This window comes from Poecilia reticulata, chromosome 7 (genome assembly GCF_904066995.2).
Source record: "Poecilia reticulata chromosome 7, P_reticulata-male-v2, whole genome shotgun sequence".
In the NCBI taxonomy this organism is placed as follows: domain Eukaryota; kingdom Metazoa; phylum Chordata; class Actinopteri; order Cyprinodontiformes; family Poeciliidae; genus Poecilia; species Poecilia reticulata.
The window spans coordinates 26,087,462-26,108,635 of record NC_088836.1 but is presented as its reverse complement, the minus strand read 5'-3'; the positions used below and the strand labels follow the sequence as shown (position 1 = coordinate 26,108,635).

At 38.9% G+C, this 21,174-nt stretch overlaps 1 protein-coding gene across 4 annotated transcripts in view; it reads left to right on the top strand.

Annotated features, from left to right (window-relative positions):
- iqsec2b (IQ motif and Sec7 domain ArfGEF 2b) overlaps positions 1–21,174 on the top strand; it is a 51,944-nt gene that overhangs the window by 23,522 nt on the left and 7,248 nt on the right. For 3 of the 4 annotated variants that reach the window (XM_081609187.1, XM_008414354.3, XM_081609186.1), the window contains exons 2-11: positions 12,181–12,475; positions 13,139–13,456; positions 14,599–15,653; positions 15,740–15,901; positions 18,192–18,314; positions 18,732–18,898; positions 20,226–20,365; positions 20,460–20,585; positions 20,674–20,773; positions 20,861–21,022. In XM_081609187.1, the coding sequence (XP_081465313.1) occupies positions 12,181–12,475; positions 13,139–13,456; positions 14,599–15,653; positions 15,740–15,901; positions 18,192–18,314; positions 18,732–18,898; positions 20,226–20,365; positions 20,460–20,585; positions 20,674–20,773; positions 20,861–21,022 (2,648 nt within the window). Of the gene's footprint in view, positions 1–10,561; positions 12,042–12,180; positions 12,476–13,138; positions 13,457–14,598; positions 15,654–15,739; positions 15,902–18,191; positions 18,315–18,731; positions 18,899–20,225; positions 20,366–20,459; positions 20,586–20,673; positions 20,774–20,860; positions 21,023–21,174 lie in introns of those variants that run through there. The other variant, XM_081609185.1, reaches the window with a different exon arrangement.

Below are 21,174 nucleotides of genomic sequence, written 5' to 3'. Positions count from 1 at the left end.
CTGCTTGTTACTGTTGCCTCCATGCTTTTCTTGGATCCACTAGTTGAGTCACTTGATTTGATTTATGTGCTGATTTCCATAAACTTCTGTCCCCAGGATTTATGCAATGTAAAAATAAAAATAATTGTTCAGTTTATCATGATGATGATTCCTTCTATTTAATATTCTCTTGTCCATCAAGTTTATTCATCACAATAAAGATTTTTTTGGGCCTGGAGACACTTTGTTCCCTTCCTGAGGTATTTTTTACGCTCCACTATGTTTTTCCCCGTCATACTGGATCACTGTGTGTTACATCACTCTTCTCTACCTTAGCAACACAAAAACTAATAGTAGAAATGCTCTAGTAGTCGGTATTAAAACAGAATCCTCTAACACAAAGCAATGTTTATGTTTGAAGTCTCTTATTTAATGTAATGTCATTTTATTTGTATAGCACTTTTTCAGCAACAAGGTAGTTCAAAGTACTTGACATGAATTAGAAGGAAATGCAAACAAAACCAAAAGAACAACAAAAGCAAAAATAAGTACAAGACTAAATATTGGTTTCCTGTGTTTAATAAGAATAAGTAGTCGATAATTTATCACTAATATGGATTTCTCTGGATCTTAAATTTGTTCTGGATTAGAGCGGTATAAAACTAAATGTTAAAAGTTTGTTCTATTAACCATTTGCAACTATGTCACTTAATCACTGAGGCGCCATTATGGACGCCGGAAATGAGGATCGGGAGTATTGAACAGAGCGACTGAAATTATTTTCCCAATTTGTTTTGGCCAATTTTTTCATAGCTTCTACTTGTTTGAGTCAAGCTAATTTGTCTGTGAAGGCAAAACACCTGGTTGGGGTTTATAGACGGCGGCATTTACAAAGGTTTTTACACAGCTAGCTTACAAAGCGACCCATACCTCTTCCCTCCTGACGTGTTGATCAAATTGCCGACTTTGCCTGAATTCACACGACATTATTTATATCGCTATGTCATAAACGGCGTTCCCCCTTCCACCGTAGCAGACTTAAATGACGAGATGCTGACCAGTATTTTTCCATAAAGGCTACATGACGGTGCTGCACTGTTTCCATGGTTACGGTTAGACGTACCTTCTCCTTAATGCGATATTTTATATCTTTCTAATAGGTAATTATATGAAAGTTGGTGGTCTTCCCTCATAAAAATTATTCGCTGCAAATCCGCTATTACACCGAGGGCTGCCAGTCATGATTAACGGCTTTTATTGTATAAAATAACAGTTGAACAATAAAATTACAGTTTGGTTTGCATCCTGTGCAGCTTCCTGTTACCATTTTTAAAGTGAAATCATAGAAGAGACATTAGGTTACAGATGTCTGTCATGGCGGAGTGGTCGGAGTTCTGGAGAGCGTGATGTCACGTGCAAAAGGTCAATACTATTAATTTATGGACTGTTGATGCCTGATGCTAAGTTGAAGGTAGTATCTGGTTTAGAGGAAGATGCAAAGCAGATTTGCATTTAATTTTGACAAAAATATACCGTACTTTCCGCACTATAAAGCGCACCTTCAATAAATGGCCTATTTTAAAACTTTTTTCATTATAAGGCACCTAGAATAAACGCTTCAGTGTGGGTTGCCGATTTGTCCTCTATTATTACACACCCACATTTGTAATGAAGTGGTTCCCGAGTACTTTAAATAGTTAGCTGCCTCAGTCGTTGTTTCGGTGTTGGTGTTGCGATATTGTGCCCGACTGCTTTCTGGGTAACAGACCAACCGACACGCTGCCGCCGCAGCCTGTCTCTCTTCCCCCGCCTCTCAAACTTTATTAACAAACCAGCGTTCTGACAACTATCCCGGCATGCACCGCGCACTTCTTCTACGGGGGAAAATGAAGTCGGCGGCTGCTTACTGTAGTTGCTAGACCTGTTGTGGCTCAATATTGGTCCATATATAAGGCATACCGGATTAGGTGCGCCTTATAGTGCGGAAAATACGGTAAATAAAAGTTTTCCTATTTAAATAATAACTGCTCTTGTTAAAATCCGTGCTATCAGTAATGTGACACTCTTCAAAGCAGATGTGTGTTGATTTTTTGATGTCAGAAATTGTCCTTTGTTTGCATTTTCTTTAAAAAAAAAAAAATCTAACTCTTCAAAAAACAAAAAAAGTAGAAAAATTCAGAGTAATGTTTTCCCTGACAGCACAATAACTGGGTTGGTTACATGGATTATTTTAAGGTTTCTGTGTAGAGAGTGATTTTTAATGGAGGGCTGTCAGCTGGTGGAATACAGATGAGAGTGCAGCACATTTATTGCTGCTTGGCCCAACGCTCCAGCTTCAAATTTTCACACCGTGTTCTTTTTTCATGCATCATTAAATGTGCAAGAGACTTGGTACAACCTTTTTCTATTTGCACATGGTTTATAAATGAGTTTTATGGAAAGGGCAAGAAAACGCACAATTTGAGTTGAAATGCTGCAGATATGAGATTTTGAAAGAAGAATTTTTAGACCGCTTTTGCTGCAAAAATGTTTTTATATATATATTTCAGTAAGTCCTATTATAGAGTCAAGTGCATTAAAGAATTTATTGTGTGCCTATACATTATAGATCTCATATTGAATCACCGTCCAAAATAGAGAAGATCCATTACAAATTTAACACAATTCAGTTTGATAAAATCCGGTTCAGTCCAGAAAAAAAACAATATAATCAGATTCAGATTCAATGCGTTCTGATTAAAAACAGGCCAAAGTGGTTTGAAAAAAATTTAGCAAATTTCCACCAAAAAACTCAAAACTTTTCTAGAAAAGTAGAAAATTTTGAAACTCAGAAAATTTCCAGAAGTTGAACATTCTCAGCTTTACGATGTTAGAAAATGTCCATGTTTCCTCTGGAAAATTTGTTAAATTAATCTCAAAACTTTTATGTTTTTCTCTGTGCTACGATGTAAGCGGCCTACAGTTTGGACATGGGTAAAGTGTGACGCCACAGTTAGCTTCCCAAAGGATTGTGTTTAAAAATAATCATGGATGAAAGGCTTGAGAACGATGTTACACCAAAATCTGTGAATTATTCTGGCCATCATAATCTGCAACCAGCGTGAGCCTGGTTTAAATATTCTTTCAGCCGTGTTGAGAACTAGCACGGCACTTAAGATCGTTTTTTACTCCTTTACCGATTTATTAAACGGCCACAGTTGGTTTACATAACGACAGCAAACTCAATGCGATAGTCCGTCAAACAGTGTTCAGCCTCAAACACAAAGTAATACATTATATTTTCTCCGTCAATGCGACGGTAATAAAGGAGCTGTGAAATTTACAACGTGTAAATATTTATGCAGTTTACATAAATACTCTTCTTCTCGCTGGTCTTACAAACCTATTTGCACGCTATCGCCCCCTGCAGTCACAGAAAATGATGGGTCATATTTTGGTGTAACACCTGTTAGGAAAACCTGAAGATACCAGTGGAAAGTTTCTCAGCATGAGTTGCAGAACTTCTGCTTTTCAACACTATTAAAAAGAAATTGTGTTTAAAAACTATTTTAAACACTATTACGATGCACAGCTTGCCACATACAGCCACATCCAGGCTGCGGCTGTGCTGATGGTGACGTTGCGCCCCACGCTGACTAACTGCATCTTATCACCTAAAATAAAATTACTTATGTTGGATTACTGTATGACAGAAAATGTTCGTTTTTGCTAGAGCAACTGAAGTCTATTCTGAATTACAAATATCCCTAAAACGTTATTAGTTCACACAGTAAAGACATTTTTTAAATTTCTTGTATTTTCTATCATTGGGACACTTATGCTTTGAGAATCTTTATTTTGGTCACATTTACAAAACAGCATCATAGACGATGAGTTAAGAGACTAATATTTTCACCTCAGGTTATGCATATTAAGGTGTTACGTTATTGCGGGGTAATTTCAAGTTAGATGGTCTGTGAGTGTTTGTTAAATAGTCCTCAGCCTGAAAAAGTTTGAGAAACACTGATGTAAAGGAACTCAATGTTTCACTTACAGATTTGTATTGCAAAGAAACTTTTAATGTATTTTTTCTGAGACTTTCTATATAAAAGTCTTCATTTAAGCTGCTTCAGCACGCTGCCTATATCAATATACTTCAGGTCCTGATTAATCCCTTCCCTTTTTTATCAATAATGGATGTTTCAACATGTTTCTGTCATTGTGATTCCCCAAGTTTGACGCTGGATATTGAAAGTGACTGGGCCAGATGTGAGAAAATGTGCAGGATGAGTGAAGTTCACAGCTGTCAGAAGACTGTGGAGAATGCAGCCTGTTCGGCTCAGCGGGGCGAACGGGAGCCAATGAAATGTGAGTGTGAAAAAAAAGTGAAAGAGCCAGACAGAGGAGAGGGGGTGTGTTGCTACCAAGCTCCTGCAGCCAGAGTCGCACTTTTCTCTGACATCGCCAGGATGGTAAGAAGTTTTTAACATTCGTTTCACCTCATAAGTTGTCACAGAAGTGAACTTGGTTTGGCTTTTCTGCGTTTGGGTTGTTGGCGATTTTCTGTTTATGAGATTTGCCTCATTTGAAGTTTGGTTGCTTTTTGTTTTTTGTTTTTTTTTTTAAGACAGATTCCACACAAAAAAAAGCGACACCGGCGATAAATGAGTTGGTTTTTGAAGCTCTAGAGAAAATGAACATGATTTGAAAAACCGACACAAGCGAAAGAGAAGTAATGTTTTAGCTACAGCCTACCTGTTTGACAGATTACATGCCATTGAGATGACGAATACCTCTTGAGGAAGTGAAGTGAGTAATTGTCAGATATGACTGCAAGTGCTGTTTAAGAACTTCCAAGTTTTTTAAATGCGTGTCTGCAGGGCACACTGCAAAAACACCAAATCTTATTTTTATCTAGTTTCTAATGCAAATGTCTAATGTCAAGAATAAACTATGTTATAGGTAACTTTTCAGCAAGATATTGGGGCTTGTTTTAGATCAATAATTCTTCAGTATTGATTTTTAAAAAGTACTCGTTCCACTGGCAGATTATTTAACTTATAACAAGACTTTTTCCCCAGGTTTTAATGAAATAATCTGTACTTTTTCATCTGTATTCAAGGCTTAAAACAACTAGTTACTTTAGCGAGATTTGTTTATTTTAATGCAATCAGATATTTGCATTAGAAACTAAACACTTAACTGTGTTTTTGTTATGTGTAGAAGATGATTACGGCACTGGAAAGAAAAAACCCCAGAAAAAAGTCAGAATTCAAAGTTTAAGGCATTATTTTTCACTGAGCAACTTCCACAAATATAATTTCTTTTAGAAACTAAAATTGACTCCTTTGTAAGCAACGGTATGACAGACACTTTCCAGTAAAAGTTTACATTTTTCTGCATGTCATCATCTGTTCACACAATCCATATCTCTTAGTCTTTCTTGCCTGAGATCCTTAGATAATCCAAAGAGATTATGCTTAAAAAATGCTGCCACCTGCCTCACTTTGTGGCCCTGCCAACAATCTGGCAGTGCAGGAATCTTGCTGCCTCCTCTGAGCACGTTTCAGTTTTGAACCTGATGGTTGCAGGAAAATGTGAAGCGGCTGCAGCGAGTTGGCGGATCAGGAATGCTCCGCTCTGACTCGTGAATGATTTGATTGTTTCCTTTCAGTTGGACAAACTCAAAGAAGGAGATTCACACAAACTTGCTCCACCAGCAGTTATGTCATTTTCTCTCTTTTTTAAATCTTGAGATTATTGGAAAGAATTGTTGGTTAGAGGAATCAGCCTAGTGCTTGATAATTTACTGTTCATATACAAAATTATTCACACGTCAATGCATTTCATTTGGGTTTATGTGAAAAACCAACAAAAACACTTCAAAAAGGCAAAATTTTACCGAGTACTTTTGGTCTAGTTTCTAGTGCAAACATCTTAGATCACTGGAAATAAGACAAAACTATCTTACAAGTAATTTTCAGCAAGAAATAGGAGCTTATGTTAAGACAAAAATTCCTTAATATTGGTGAAAAAGCACTGGTTCCACTTAGTTATGCACCGATCCATTGTTTTCTCTTCCAATACCGATATCTGAGGTTTGGTATCGACCGATCTGATGCAGAAAATAGTGCTGCTGAAATGACTTTAAACTTGTTTTTAAACCAGAATACAATTGTAATTTATAACACTGCATCAGTACAGCACACATAAATACACCTACAGCTTCACAAGTTTGGTTAAACAAGTAAAAACAACTTTAGAAACAACAATTTAGTGTTTAAATGAATATCAACTTGTTTTCTTTGCATTATTTGAGGTCTGAAAGCTCTGCATATTTTTGGTTATTTTGATTCATTTCTCATTTTCTCCTAATACATACAACATTGGAGAGTTGTCAGTAGTTCATAGAATGAAAGAACAATGTTGATTTTATGCCAACATATTCCTATAAAGAGTAAAATTTGAGAAACTGATCATTTTAAGTGGCCTCTTAACTTTTTCCAGAGCTTTATATTTGTATAAATATATTTTCTTGTCGGTTCATCTATGCTTTGCTTTGCGCTACACTTGCCTACCAAGATGGCGGTTCAGTGATGCGGATTGCTTCCAGACTTGTGAGAACTATTCTAACTTTACTTGATTGGCCTTTACAATATGACATTAAGATTTGAGTTTCACACCAAACATTGAATGTTATCTTAAAGTTTAATGGTGAAAATATTGGAAACCATTTCAGGCGACTTCGCTGAGTCAACGCTGTGGCGGAAATGAGTCAACACACAGATTGATGCCATTATTGGCTTCCCTATGGCACGCTGCAGAGAGGTTAATCCAGCAGCCTCGGTGTCCTGCTGCGGGTTCAGTCACACACATGCAAACACACGCACACACACAGTCACATCAATATTATATTATGATGGAGGGGACAGGAGCCAGAGAAGCTGACATTGTGCTTTTTCAGCGCCCCCGTTCACTTTTCAATTTCTGCCCACTTCTTTTATTCTTTAAACTGTCTCTGTGACGATGCTGTAGTTTATTAGAGTGCCGCCATCTGCTCCAGCTCCCGTTAGATGGTGAGAGTAGTGAAAGTGTTGGCTTGTCCTCTGGAGGAAACCTCCAGAGAGCCCGTCTCTCTCTGGCGCTGAGACTGGAAAACAGGCTTTCTTACATAAATGATGAGCTGCCAGCTGTGATATGGCCACATTTATGTTTTACACAACAAACCTGTTTTTCTGATTTTCATCCACATCTTCTTGCCTATGTTCCATACTAAAACATTTTTTAAAATACATGCCATAACTGCATTTTCTGTTTTTGTAGATTAAGTTCTCAAGTGTACAGACTGTTTATAAACAATGACGTTATTTTTGTCAGGATTTTCAGGTCTCGCTTTCACTGGTGTTAATAGGCAAATAAATGAGACTAGATATGGGGGAATTTTGTGCCACAAGAGCAGAAAAATTCCCCATGTTCAGTCTGACAGCAGATATTGTCAGACTGAACAATATCTGTACTTTTGTAAGCAAAAGTACAACAATTTTTGTACTTTTGCTTACATTTTTATCTTGAAAGAAGGACTTAATGTCTTTATTCTCAAAACTTGTAACGTTTATACTCAAAACTTCTCCTTGCCCTCACACTTAGTCTCTGCTCCGACTGTCTGCTCACTTATGAAACATGGAACTGCCTCTTGGCACCGTCACCTGGCAACCTCTCAGCCAATAGAATGAAAGCGTTGCGCTAGGTGCGTTTGTTTCCTTCTAGCTTGTGTGCCTGTGTGGCTACTATTGATTGTATCAACTAAAAATATCTTAACTTAATTCCTAAAATTTTATCTTAAAAATAAATTATATATAAGTCACTACATATAGTTAAGTGTTATTAATTACAAATATATATATATATATATATATATATATATATATATATATATATATATATAACCATTACTAATATTAGTTAATGTATATTAAAATATTAATTCATATATTTTAATGTAATTATATATATTAATTACAAATAAATTTATATATATATATATATATATATATATATATATATATATATATACATTTATTTGTAATTAATATATATTTAATATATATTTAATATATATTTATTAATAAATATTAAATATTAATATTTAATTTATATATATATATATATATATATATATATATATATATATATATATATATATATATATAACCATTACTAATATTAGTTAATGTATATTAAAATATTAATTCATATATTTTAATGTACATTATATATATTAAATGGATATATTAAATACATATTTAAATATATATTAATTACAAATAAATTTATATATATATATATATATATATATATATATATATATATATATATATATATATATATATATATAATTAAACATATATTTATTTTGTATGCAAAGGAAGCTCTTGCGAACAAAGTTGTGTAGACAAAACACATCCAGGATTTTGTAATGTGCAGTAAACAAAGAGACTGTCTGTGTTTGACGGCTGGAAAAGTACAAGGTTTGTGGACGAACATGATCCGACTTCTGGGTCGCGTGGTTGCTGGGGAAATCCTGCAGAGCCGGCAGGCTGAATGGGAACGGCTGAATAGAACCTGACGCGGGTCGGACAGAGATCCAGCTGTGACTAGTAACACCTGAAATGTCAGCAGTTTGTATAAAGAAGCAGAAAAATAAACCCGAGCAGCTGAATGGAGCAGGACAAATAAAAACTGTGGCCTTCCTCTAAAGCAGACAGGATGCTGCTTACAGATGGCATAAAGTTCACAAATAGAGTCTCCAATAAAACAAAATGAATCGTTCGCTGTTAGATGACAACACATCACTTGAGTTAATAACAATCGTAACTGTAAACAAAATTAAATTAAAGCTTCCAACTCTGAAAGCGTTTAAGATGCAGTGAAGCGTATTTAAAGTTTCATACAAGGCCAGCTGTTGTTCAAAGATTTGCCCCACTGTAATCCAGCTAAATAAAGCACTTTGGTCCTGATTTTTTTTTTTTTTTTTTTTTTTTTTGCTTCATGATGCCGTGATTTGAATTTATTGATAAAATGAAGGAGTTAAAGATCCTGAATCTTCTTACTCAGGCACTTTAACTGGATAAATACTGACCAGGGTTGCCAGATCTGACTAACACAAAGTAAAACCAATGTAGTTGATCTAAAGATCAAGACAACTATGGTTGTCTCCCAGCAACCATATGTGCATTTTGGAGGTGTGTGTGCATCCCACCAGCTGAGAGGTAAATTCTTTAAGGTTCTTTAAACCTTATGAGACTTTTTCCCCTGATTCGATAATTTGATGAAGGGCTTTTCTTTGTCAGTTTTACTTGTACAAGTTGAGCTTCAGTCTGCAGCACTGCAAAAACAGAATATCTTACTAAGTATTTTTAGTCCTTTTCATTCTGCAAATATCAAATAAGAGAAAATGACTTACAAGTGACTTTTCAGCAAGAGATAAGAGCTTATTTTAAGTAAATAATTAACTTATTACAAGCTCTTCTATTTTGCTCTATTTTGCTTTTGTTTTATTTCAAGTGTACTAAGACATTTGCAGTAGAAACTACTAAAATGTTTGGTAAGATTTTGTGTTTTTGCAGTGAGCGATACCAAACCAACACAGCTGATCTTTAGCACATTTTGGAGGTTCTGGCTCACTATGTTCATGTTTTTACTGGTGGGAATCCTGAGTTTTACAATAATTTGTTTTTTGTTAGTGCTCTATAACACAGGGGTTTCTAAAGTGTGGCTCAGGGGCCATTTGTGGCCCCTGGACTGACTGTTTTTGTGGCCCCCAGCTCCATTTCATGACAGATCTAAAATTTTATAGAAAAAAAAACAAGGAAACTTTCAAAAGTCGAAAATCCGCTAGAAAAACTCAGAAATTTTTAGATTAATCACAAAAAATAATCACCTTTTTTTTTTTTTATCAAACTTTTTTTCATTTTTAATCAGTGTAAAATTAATGCTGACATAATTTTCTTGCAGTGGAAAATGTTCAGTACAACACAAAGAACCGTGTTTATCCAAAGATTTTTACCAAAAAGCCAACTTTCCTGCACCCAAATCAGCTTTCCTGTATTTTATTTAGCTTAGCTAAATATATCGAGCATTTTGAAAGAAATTGACAAAAATCCCGATTTTATGATTGTTGAAAACTAGATGCTTTTAACACAGCAAACCTGTAAGATGCTTTTAGGTTTTGGATCTAGAATGAATAATGTCCCTTTATAAAAAAATAAAATAACGGAGGAGACTTGGAGCAAACCTCAAAGATTGTCCAGATTCTGGATGAGTTTTAATGTTTTACAGCATAAAGTCAGGCTGAGTTTGCATTAGTTTGGCAAAAAATGTCTGTTTTTCTTGCCAAAAAAAAAAATTTTTTTACATAAATGAACATCTACATATTTATTTATGTAAATAAATATGTATCTATTGACATATTTTCTGAAAATGTCAACATCCAGTAAAAGAAAATGTACTTATCTATTTGCAAAAGGGTTATATTTTCTTTATTATAAAATAATCAAAAAGAAAACAGACATAAAAATAATAAACTCTTCTCCGATTGTAGATATTTATCATAAATTATAAATTGCGATTTTCTTTTCATGCAAAATTCGTGTCTCTAAATTACTTTTCATCTTGACTGAGGGTAAAAAAGGTTGCAGACCGTCATTCACAACCTGCGCAGCATCCTCAACACCCACCTTAACGATGATAACAGTCAACACGTCGCCATGGCAACAACGCCTTTCATCCTAACAACTGCCTCGCCGCCCACAAAAGTCCAACAGCAACCGTCACCAAGCAACCCCCTCCCTGCTCCCCGCTCCTCTATTTAAGGAGCCAAGGAGGAGGAGGAGGAGGTGGATTGGAAAAATGATGCTGCGCGGAATAAAACTCAGCTTCACAGCAGCTCAAAAAACTGGAGGAAAAACAAACACATTTTTAACATTGCAGATGGTAGAAGTGTAACTAGGTCAGCTGTACAAATGTAGATTATGGCAGTCACTGCCTCCTTTATAGTCTTTTTGTTAAAGCGTGTTACGCAACTCTCAACAATCATTGAGCCAAGTCATGTGTTGCTTAAAGGCAGGATGTCCGGCTGAAGGACGCTGCATTGTACGACGTTTCCCAGTCTGCCCACTGCAAACATTCCAGCTCTGGATGTGAAGCAGCAGCCGGGATGTTTGAATCAACTGTTGATTTTAATAAATTAAAGGAAACGTTTGCTTTTCCTCTCCTCCTCATTAACTCTCACACAGGAAGTTTCTGATGTCCAACAGGAAGAGTGACCAATCAGGAAGAGGAAAATAAATGCTGGATTTGGCTTTTCTTTGTATTGATTAATCAATTAGAAATTATTTGCTGTTATGATTAGCATTTTTCTGGAGTTGATCGTCATGTTCACACACCTCAAACCCGGCTGAACCCTGTGGGACCGGGCACGGATGACAGAAGGGGGCGTGGCCAAAACGAGGGAGGAAACATGTGACACACACACATACACACACACACACACACACACACAAAGACTCGGGTGGACTTTTCTGGTCTGAAACCAGCAGGACTGAAGGATTTCTGGACTAACTCGATTTACTGATAAGTTTTGATAAGTTTAATCTTGAGTAACTTGTGGTTCTTTCTGGATAATCTGAAGTTTTACTGAATGCGTTTTGTCTGGTTCCCCTGTAAGCCGGTGGCTTTGCTCCACAGCTGCTGACATAACACGCTGGTTTTTCCTGTTAGGATAGAGTTTCTGGTATGTGGCGCTGCAGAAATTTGTTTTTGTAGCAGCTGACTTTTCAGAAAGTTCCAATGCTGCGATCCGTGTCTGACAAGGGCAGAACAACAGCGAGGGAAGATATGTCGACTTGGCAAAATATTAACTAAACCCTCAACTCTTCAGCAGGCAGAAATCTTTATGCTGGTTCGGTTACAAAATCATTCTGGGAATTTTGTCAGGTGCTCAAATTGCATGAAATAAACTGATAAAAGTTGACAATGAGTTCTAGTAGACGGTGGCTGGGTTCACGGCGCTCCAAAATTTACAAGTAAGTCCATATTTAGCAGCTTTTCATGTAGATGCTGATATTCAGCCACTGTGGTCTGGAGGTCAAAATGTTTGCTGCTATAATTCCTCAAGCTGTTAATGACTCATAAACTTCTGCTTCTGTTTTTCCTCCTCCTCAGTGTGGAGGGGGAGTCCCAGTGTCCGGACACGGTCGTTCACAAAGACAGCTCCTTCAGCCAGTCGCCTTATCTCCACGGCTCAGAGCGATACACTGACAGCGGCAGCGGCGCCCCCTCGGCTCCCAGGGGCCCGGCCAGCGTGGCCACCTCCAGCCCGGCCAGCCTGGCCTGGGCTCTGCGGAGCCGCCACCAGCCGGCGAGCCTGGCCCTCCGCAAACAGGAAGAGGAGGAGAACAAGAGGTGCAAGGCCCTGTCTGACAGCTATGAGCTCTCCACAGATCTGCAGGACAAGAAGGTAAAGATGCTGGACAGAAGCAAGAGACTCAGAATAAAAACGGCCGTTATAAAGTCAGGTCCTCTCAGGATTTTAGCAGAGGATGGCAGAGCATCCAAAGTTTTACTGAAGTAAGAGCAGCACTATTTCAACTTATTTATACTAAAGTAAAACGTAGCCGACCAAGAAATTACTTAAGTAAGAGTAAAAATGTGTTTGGTAAAAAGTCAAGTAACTGATGATTTAGTGATTTTAGTGATTTAGTCTTTAGAAATTACACCATCAGATGAGTCAAAAATATAAAGTTAAGTGGAAATTTTGGTATTTTAAGGACAAAACTGAGAAAAATTCATATAAGTAAAAAAAAATAACCAAATCAGTTTCTTTCAATACAAAATATGAAACTTCAACAAAAACTGTATGTCTTTATTTGGTAAGTTTTTGGTTAAATCATGTTTGTTTTTCATTCATTAGGTGGGGAATCCAGAAATTTTACTCAAGTAAGAGTAGAGAGACTTCATAATAAAATTGTAAAAGTAAAAACTTCACCATAGTAAAAATAGTCCAAAAAGTAGCTAACTAAAGATTTGTTTTAGAAATGTTTACAACTTAACAACTTTGGCCCTCGTCGCTAAAAGTTTGGACCCTACTGGGTGCCCACATTATTTTTCTCACCTTCTGCAGGTGGAGATGTTGGAGAGAAAGTACGGAGGCTCTTTTGTAAGTCGCAGAGCAGCCAAGACCATTCAGACGGCCTTCAGACAATATCGCATGAACAAGAACTTTGAGCGACTCCGAAGCTCGGCCTCAGAGAGTCGCATGACTCGGCGCATCATCCTGTCCAACATGAGGCTGCAGTACTCCTTCGATGAGCGCCAGCCGCAGCAGCAGGCGCAGACGCAGACCAACTTCACCCACAACGTGGCCATCGGGCCTCCTCACTCCCCGGATCCGGACAGCGCCCCTGACTACACCCATCTGGAGGATTCCTTCTCCAAACAGGTAAAACTGATGAGAACTGATGAAGCCGTGAGGTTCAAACAGTCGTTTCCATTTACGCTATTAGATGGTACTGAGAAATATTTAATGGTTAGCTTTGAAATTGGACCTGTAGTACAACTGATTATGTAATGAACTTGTTTGGTTTCTAATGTTTTAATATGTGTTGTAATTTGGTGCCATATAAATAAAGATTAATTAATCTGAATTTTGTACATTTTTGTGCAGATGTTTTTTGTCAATAAATTCATGTTTTTTGGGGTCTGGAAAATGAGCTCTGCTAGGTCACGTTCAACTGGCCTTACATTGTCACCTAGCAACCCCAGTTGAGCCAAGCCCTGTTACCTAGCAACCCAAGCAGAACTCCAGCACATACAGCTCTGGAAAAAAATTGAGACCTCTTAAAATGATCAGTTTCTCTGACTTTACTTTTTATAGTTCCATGTTTGAGAAAAATGAACATTGTTCTTTTATTCTATGAACTACTGACATGTCTCTGAAATTCTAAGCAAACATTTAGTATTTATTTTCAGAAAATGAGAAATAGTCACAATAACAAAAAAGATGCAGAGCTTTCAGACCTCAAATAATGCAAAGAAAACAAGTCGATATTCATTTAGAAACAACAACACTAATGTTTTAACTCAGGAAAAGTTTAAAAATCAATATTTGGTGGAATAACCAGGAGGTTTTCAATGGGGTTCAGTGCGGAGGGCTCTTCATTTTTTCCAGAGCTGTACTTTCTGCTGGTTTTACTGCTGTATGCGTTGTATAATGACTGCCTGCATTCTTATTGGTTGTGCAGGAGGCTCCACTTCTGCTTTTCAAAGATATACTTGCTAATCAGTTTGCAGCCACTATTATGTGTGAGTGTAAGTGTTGGGGGTGTGGCCAGCAGCAGCTTATTTGGATTTAAAGTGACGAAAGGACTTAAAACAGGCCATTAGGATTTTAAAAATAGTTAGAACTGATCAGACAAAAATCTCATTACCTAAGAATGATTCTGTGCAACAAAATGTAATGAGCATGTTTTACATAGCCCACAGACTTATCAGAACCTGTTCAAGGAAGTCACTTTTAAAATCTCAGACACACATAATTGAAGAATTTGGCCTCAGTCATTTAATTTCTCATGTTTCCTCCAGGTCAAGTCCTTAGCCGACTCCATAGATGACGCCCTCACCTGCCGCGCGGGTCGCGATGACTCCCAGGAGGGCAGCAGGGAGGGTGGGCCAATCAGTGAAGACTTTGGAGAGTGCATGTGGAGTAGCAGCAGCAACCCGTCTTCCCAGAGAGGCTTGGGAGAAAGAGGCAGAGGAGCTGGGGGGGGACACAGCATGCATGGTGACAGTACTGCCACGTCTTACAGTGACGTCACTCTTTACATGGACGACGGGATGCCATCTTCTCCTCTGTCCCTTGACCGGGCACCCAGCAGCACAGATACAGAGTACTGGGGCCCCAGCGGGGGTGTCGGAGGCCGTGAGGACAGCAGGGATACCGAAGGAGGGGGAAGCAGCAACAGCCGGCGCAGCACCCCATGCACCGAGTGCAGAGATTACCGACTGAGGGGGGCCCACCTGCCACTTCTCACAATCGAGCCACCCAGCGACAGCTCAGTAGACATGAGCGATCGTTCAGACCGAGGCTCCCTGAGCAGACAGTTGGTGTATGAGCAGGAACCCGGGGTGGGGTCGGCCTCCCCACAGGAAACCCTCAAACACACCCCCAACTCAGGCACCCACCCGTCCTCGGCGGCAGCTGCCCAGGGTCAGACCAGGCCACCAGGCAGATCCATACCCACTCACATCCCTCACCAGGTGGCAGCCCACCACCACCATCACCACCATCCCATCCATCACCATCAGTACCCTGACACGCCCTCGTCCTCTTCCTCACCCCAGCAGCCCCCCACCACGCCGCTGTCATCTTCCTCCTCGACAGCTCTACCGCCCGGCGCTCTGGAGCAGCCGTGCTGCTCCGACGGAGACAACGACTCCCTCAACTCCACCACCAACTCCAACGAGACAGTCAACTGCAGCTCAGGCTCCTCATCTCAGGACAGCCTGCAGGAGCCTCTTCCTCCTCTGGGCAAGCAGACATATCAGAGGGAGAGCCGCCACAGCTGGGACTCTCCACCCTTCAACAGCGACGTGGTGCAGAGACGCCAGTACCGCATCGGTCTCAATCTCTTCAACAAGTAAGCTGAAGTTCCACAAAGCACAACACTTCTCTGTCCATGCATGTACAGTGATAAGGTTCATGCTTTGTTTGCGTCAACTTTAGGAAACCAGAAAAGGGCATCCAGTACCTGATAGAGAGAGGCTTCGTGTCAGACACTCCGGTTGGGATCGCTCGCTTTCTTTTGGAAAGAAAGGGCCTGAGCCGGCAGATGATTGGCGAGTTTCTTGGAAACCGACAAAAACAGTTCAACAAAGATGTTTTGGAGTAAGTATTCAAAATGAACATTAAGTGCTGTGTAAAAAGGATTTATTTCAAACTAATTTTTATATAAAAATCAATAAGATTAGGCAAGGTAAGGTAGGTAATTTTTTTTATAAAGCACATTTTCAGTAACAAGACAGGTCAAAGTGCTTTACATAAATTAAAAGGAAATACAAACAAAACCAAAAAAAGACAAAAAGGTAAAAGTATGAAAATACATATTGGTTTCTCATGTTTAATAAGAATGAGAATAAGTAATCCATCATTTATAAGCTAGTAGGAGTTTCTCTGGATTCTTGTTCTGATAAAACTAAATGTTGGTTACAGTTGTTCTGGGTTGAGTTCTAGATTTGTACAATATAAAGCTAAACATTGATTCTCCATGTATTAGATTAAATGCTGAAATTGGTTTAGAAATAGTTTAATTTGCAAAGTTAAAAAGGGATTCAAGCCAACATGACCCTCTATAAAAATGGTTTATGCCACCTGAACCAAATATATAACTGTCCCATCTCAAGTTTTTTGATAACTGGGTGTTTTACATCACTGTGGGGGAATTTAGCAGACTTTTCTCAACAGAATTGTTTACTTCAGAGGATCTTATAAACTTTTCAAGCATAATTGGTCCATGTAACATCATGCTTCAGCATTGTAACTGGATTTTGAGACCAAAACATTCCTTTTTAAATGATTATTTTTGTGTTTTTGGGACTGTTTGGTGTTTGGCTTTTGAAATTCCAGATGTTTTGGGATGCACCCTTTCTAAATGGTTTTCTTGTCAGCCCATAGAATATTTTCCAAAAGGTTTGGGGATCAAGATGTTGTTTAGTAAATTGAGCAAAAAAACAAAAAAAAACTTCTTCCTTGTTGTTTCTCCCTACATCCACTGGGCGGCGCAGGTTGTTACAATCGATAGTAGCCACACAGGCGCACCCAATAGAAGGAAACAAACGCACCCAGCATAACACTTTCATTCTATTGGCCGAGAGGTTGCCAGGCGACGATACTTTTTTTATTCCAAGCGCAAGCAGTGACTTGAGAAAGCACAGTGAATATTTGAAAGAGCGCAGAAGTTTGGAGTACAAGCTTTACAAGTTTTGAGAAGAAAGACATGAAATCCTGCTCTCAGACTGAAAATGTGTGCTCTTGAATTATGACAGAAACATTCCCCCATACACTGGCTTTAACTGAGACTGGAGAAGCCTGTAGTTTTGATGATATGTGCACTTTTGGAGTAAGAGTTGGTTTGCTGACCACTCTTAATGAGGTTCACCACTGTTTCATGCTTTTCCATATTTTCACCGTTTGTGGCTATGATTTCCCACAGTGGTTCACTGAAGTCCCAAAGGATTAAAATGTCTCTTGTAACCCTTTCCAGATGTCAACAAGTTTGATTCTCATTGGGTGGCAATTTTCCTTTGAAAAAAAGAAGATATCATTTAAAGTCTACCTATAGTAATGTTCTAAGTGTCTTGATTAAATGAACTTTATAGTTTGACAAAAAGTAAGTCTTGTGCCAGAAAAGGGAAGAGTGCCCTCTTATTCTTCTGCATTTGGAGAAATTCACAAATGAGGGAAAAAGTAAGAATGAAAATGATTGGTAGACATATTGGAACAGCGTCTGCAGTAATGTTAGGATTGTACCGGTCTGTCATGGTGCAGATTTATTGGTCGATCAATTTTCCTACCCACATCTGCCCTCTGGGACTGAGATCACGCATACAAGCGGCCAAAATGAGTTTCTTTCACAGGGTGTCTGGACTCTCCCTCAGAGATAGGTTGGAAAAATTGATCATCCAAGAAGGATCAGAGTAGAACCAATGCGCCTCCACTTTGAGAGGAGCCAGTTGAGGAGGCTCTGGCACCTGGTTTGGATGCCTCCCTGGTGAGGTGATCCAGGCACGTACCATTGACCCAGAAGATGACCAGTACACCCTGGAGGGACTATGTTTCTCGATTGGCCTGGGAATTCCTTGGGATTCCCCTGGAGAAGGTGGCCCAAGTGGCTTAGGAAAGGGAAGTCTGGGCTTCTCTCCTTGGGGGACCCATTCCTGGATTAGGGGGAAAATAATGGATGAATGGATAGATTGATAAAAGCTGAGGAAATCTGCATACATGCCCAGAAGCCACAGAGGAAGCTGTTGAACCAATTTGATTTTATAGAGCTTTACTCAACCCACACCCATACACAGAAAATGTGATCAGAATTACATAATACTGCTACACAAGTTCAAGCATGCCTGGTATGTAAGAATTCAGTTATAACCTCTGAGTTGTGTATGTGTTTTTGCAGCTGTGTGGTGGATGAGATGGATTTCTCAGGTATGGACATTGATGACGCTTTGAGGAAATTCCAGGCGCAAATTAAAGTTCAAGGGGAAGCCCAAAAGGTGGAGAGACTCATAGAGGCATTCAGGTTTGTATATGAAAAATACCTGAAGAAAAATGTAATTCAATTGGTTCGCCCAGCAAAACAGCTGTATGTGGATCCCATGAAGATTTAATCAGGCTCAATGGATACTAAGTTAGCTTTTTAAATGAGACACACTTTCAGTAGACTCAATAAAACCTTTATTGACAAGGACAGATGAGCGTCCAGTCCAACTTTGCGTCCAAACAGTTACAGTTTGCCAGATCTTAACTGTGTCTCAAATGGGTATTGATAAAAGTTTAACTTGACCTATAAAAGGACATTATGTGTCTGTGGAAAATCCCTTCTTGGGCCCATTTTTGAGTCAATTTTATACTCTTATGGGATCCCATATGTAAATTTTGGCTGGGTGTTGACTAAAGCAAAGCTATAAGGTTTCAACTACTTCCTTTTGTTTTTCAGTCAGAGGTACTGCGTGTGCAATCCAATCCTGGTTCGGCAGTTCCAGAACCCTGACACCATCTTCATTTTGGCGTTTGCCATAATCCTCCTCAACACGGACATGTACAGCCCCAACATCAAGGCAGAGAGGAAGATGAAACTAGAAGATTTCATCAAGAATTTGAGAGGTGCTGACCCATTTGCTAACAGCAACACTTTATTAAACACAAGAGTTTCAGCATGCACATACTCCTTCCTGTTAAGGCCTCAATTGGATAAAGGGATCCAAGATTAGCTCAATATGTTGGCCTAAATATGTTGTAATTTTCCTATTAACTAACAAATTGCCATTTGTGATACACCAAACTCATAGTTACTTTAAAAAATGTATGTCTTTTGTTATATTTTTAAACCTGTTGGGTTGATGACGTCATTAGGTCCATTCTGTACTGGAATCTACAGAGTAAACACAGGAAGGCTTTCAATAATACCACATACTATTGACTGATAAATAAATAAAAAACAGTGAGGTGAATCTGAATGCTTCCCATTTGAAAAAAAGAAGAGTGCAATGATAGAGAGCCGGAGCCGAATACAACTTCCAAAGGACTTAGATTTTTATCCTCAACATTTCTCTCCAGAAGACTTTGAGTGATTTGTATGAGCAAAACTGGCGATCGTTGCTTTAACAAGCTAAAAATAAATGCTGTGCCATAGTTTTTATCCATAAAGTCCTAAACCTCGCTGAAAATGGAACAAAAAACACTGGGAGAAATATCAGACAGACAGCACTGGGAGCTCTTTTAAATGGTAACGGAGCACTACTGCCGCCCTGGAGGAAGACTGGACCGGACACAGAGCCTATAGAAGTACTTACCAGATCACACAGTTCGACCAGATGTATGTGTCACTCATCGTTTAATTTACGAAGCTGAAGGTATCAGCAGCAGCAAAACACCAGCTCCTACGGCCAACTCTTCCTCCGTTTGGTCCTCCTCATCCGCATTACCTCTTGTGATTTCTTCATTCCGATCAATTTCAACACTCCAGTTCAATTCAAAAAACCTTAATGACGTTACTCATCACTGTTATGGATGCAGCTAGCATAGTTGGACCATTAAACATCACTTATCCAGACTGAATTGCAGCGTGAACAACATGGAGATGTTTGTGTGACGATGTTTTATTAAACTGTATAAAAACTAAACAGCCTACAGTATTATTACTGTATTGTTTTTACATCTACAAGTATTACTCTTATAAAGTTGATTGTTAAAACTAATTGTGGATCCTTTTAAAGCAGTGTTTTTCTACCATAGTCCACAAGACACAATGCCCTGCATGTTTTAGGCATTCCCTTGTTCAGCACACATGATTTCCACTGAGGCTGATTAACAGGGTTTTGCTGAATGGGGTGAACATCTAAAACATGCAGATCAGAGTGCCTTGAGGACCAGGATTAGGAAACATTGGCCATTATTTCCTAAAACCATTAATGTCCTTATCTAATCCAAGGTGTGGACAATGGTCAGGATATTCCCCGGGACCTGCTGGTTGGGATTTACCAGCGAATACAGAAATGGGAGTTACGGACCAATGATGATCACGTCTCACAGGTGCAAGCGGTGGAAAGGGTCATTGTTGGCAAAAAGCCTGTGAGTTTCTATAACTATTTAAGGCATCACAAGATGGCATTTAATGGATTTTTTTTCTGTAAAATTTATTTTGTCTGTTTCTTTGGGCATGTAGGTGCTGTCCCTTCCCCATCGCCGCCTGGTGTGTTGCTGCCAGCTCTACGAGGTGCCTGACCCCAACAGACCTCAGAGGACAGGGGTTCACCAGCGAGAGGTCTTTCTCTTTAATGACCTGCTGGTGGTAAGGCTGACTTTCAGACTGCTATGATATTAAAGTTTAAATAATTGATCATGCACTGTGAATATATCAATTTTTCATTGTTCACCAGGTAACCAAAATCTTCCAAAAGAAGAAAACCTCTGTAACTTATAGCTTCAGACAATCTTTCCCTTTGGTTGACATGCAAGTCCACATGTTTCAGAACTCATGTAAGACACTTTTTTTCATTTTGTACCTTTCAGTTAAACTTAGTTTTTCAGTTTGATCGTAACGTAAATGTCTCCATTTCTAACTAGATTACCCTCATGGCATCCGCCTGACCTCATCCAGTCTCGGCGGAGAGAGAAAGGTTCTTATCGTGTTTATGGCACCCAGTCAGCAAGACCGCACCCGGTTTGTTAGCGACCTCAGGGAGAGTATTGCTGAAGTCCAAGAGATGGAGAAATACAGAGTGGAGTGTAAGTGCCCCATCTGCTGGTCATTTCTGTTAGTTAAACTGTCCTTGTTGGTTATCACAACCATTGTTCTAGATGTTTCTAAGCATGAGATTGGAAACTTACCCAAGTTGTTGTTGTTGCTATGCAGCTCATTTCTCTGTGTTTTTTCTCTC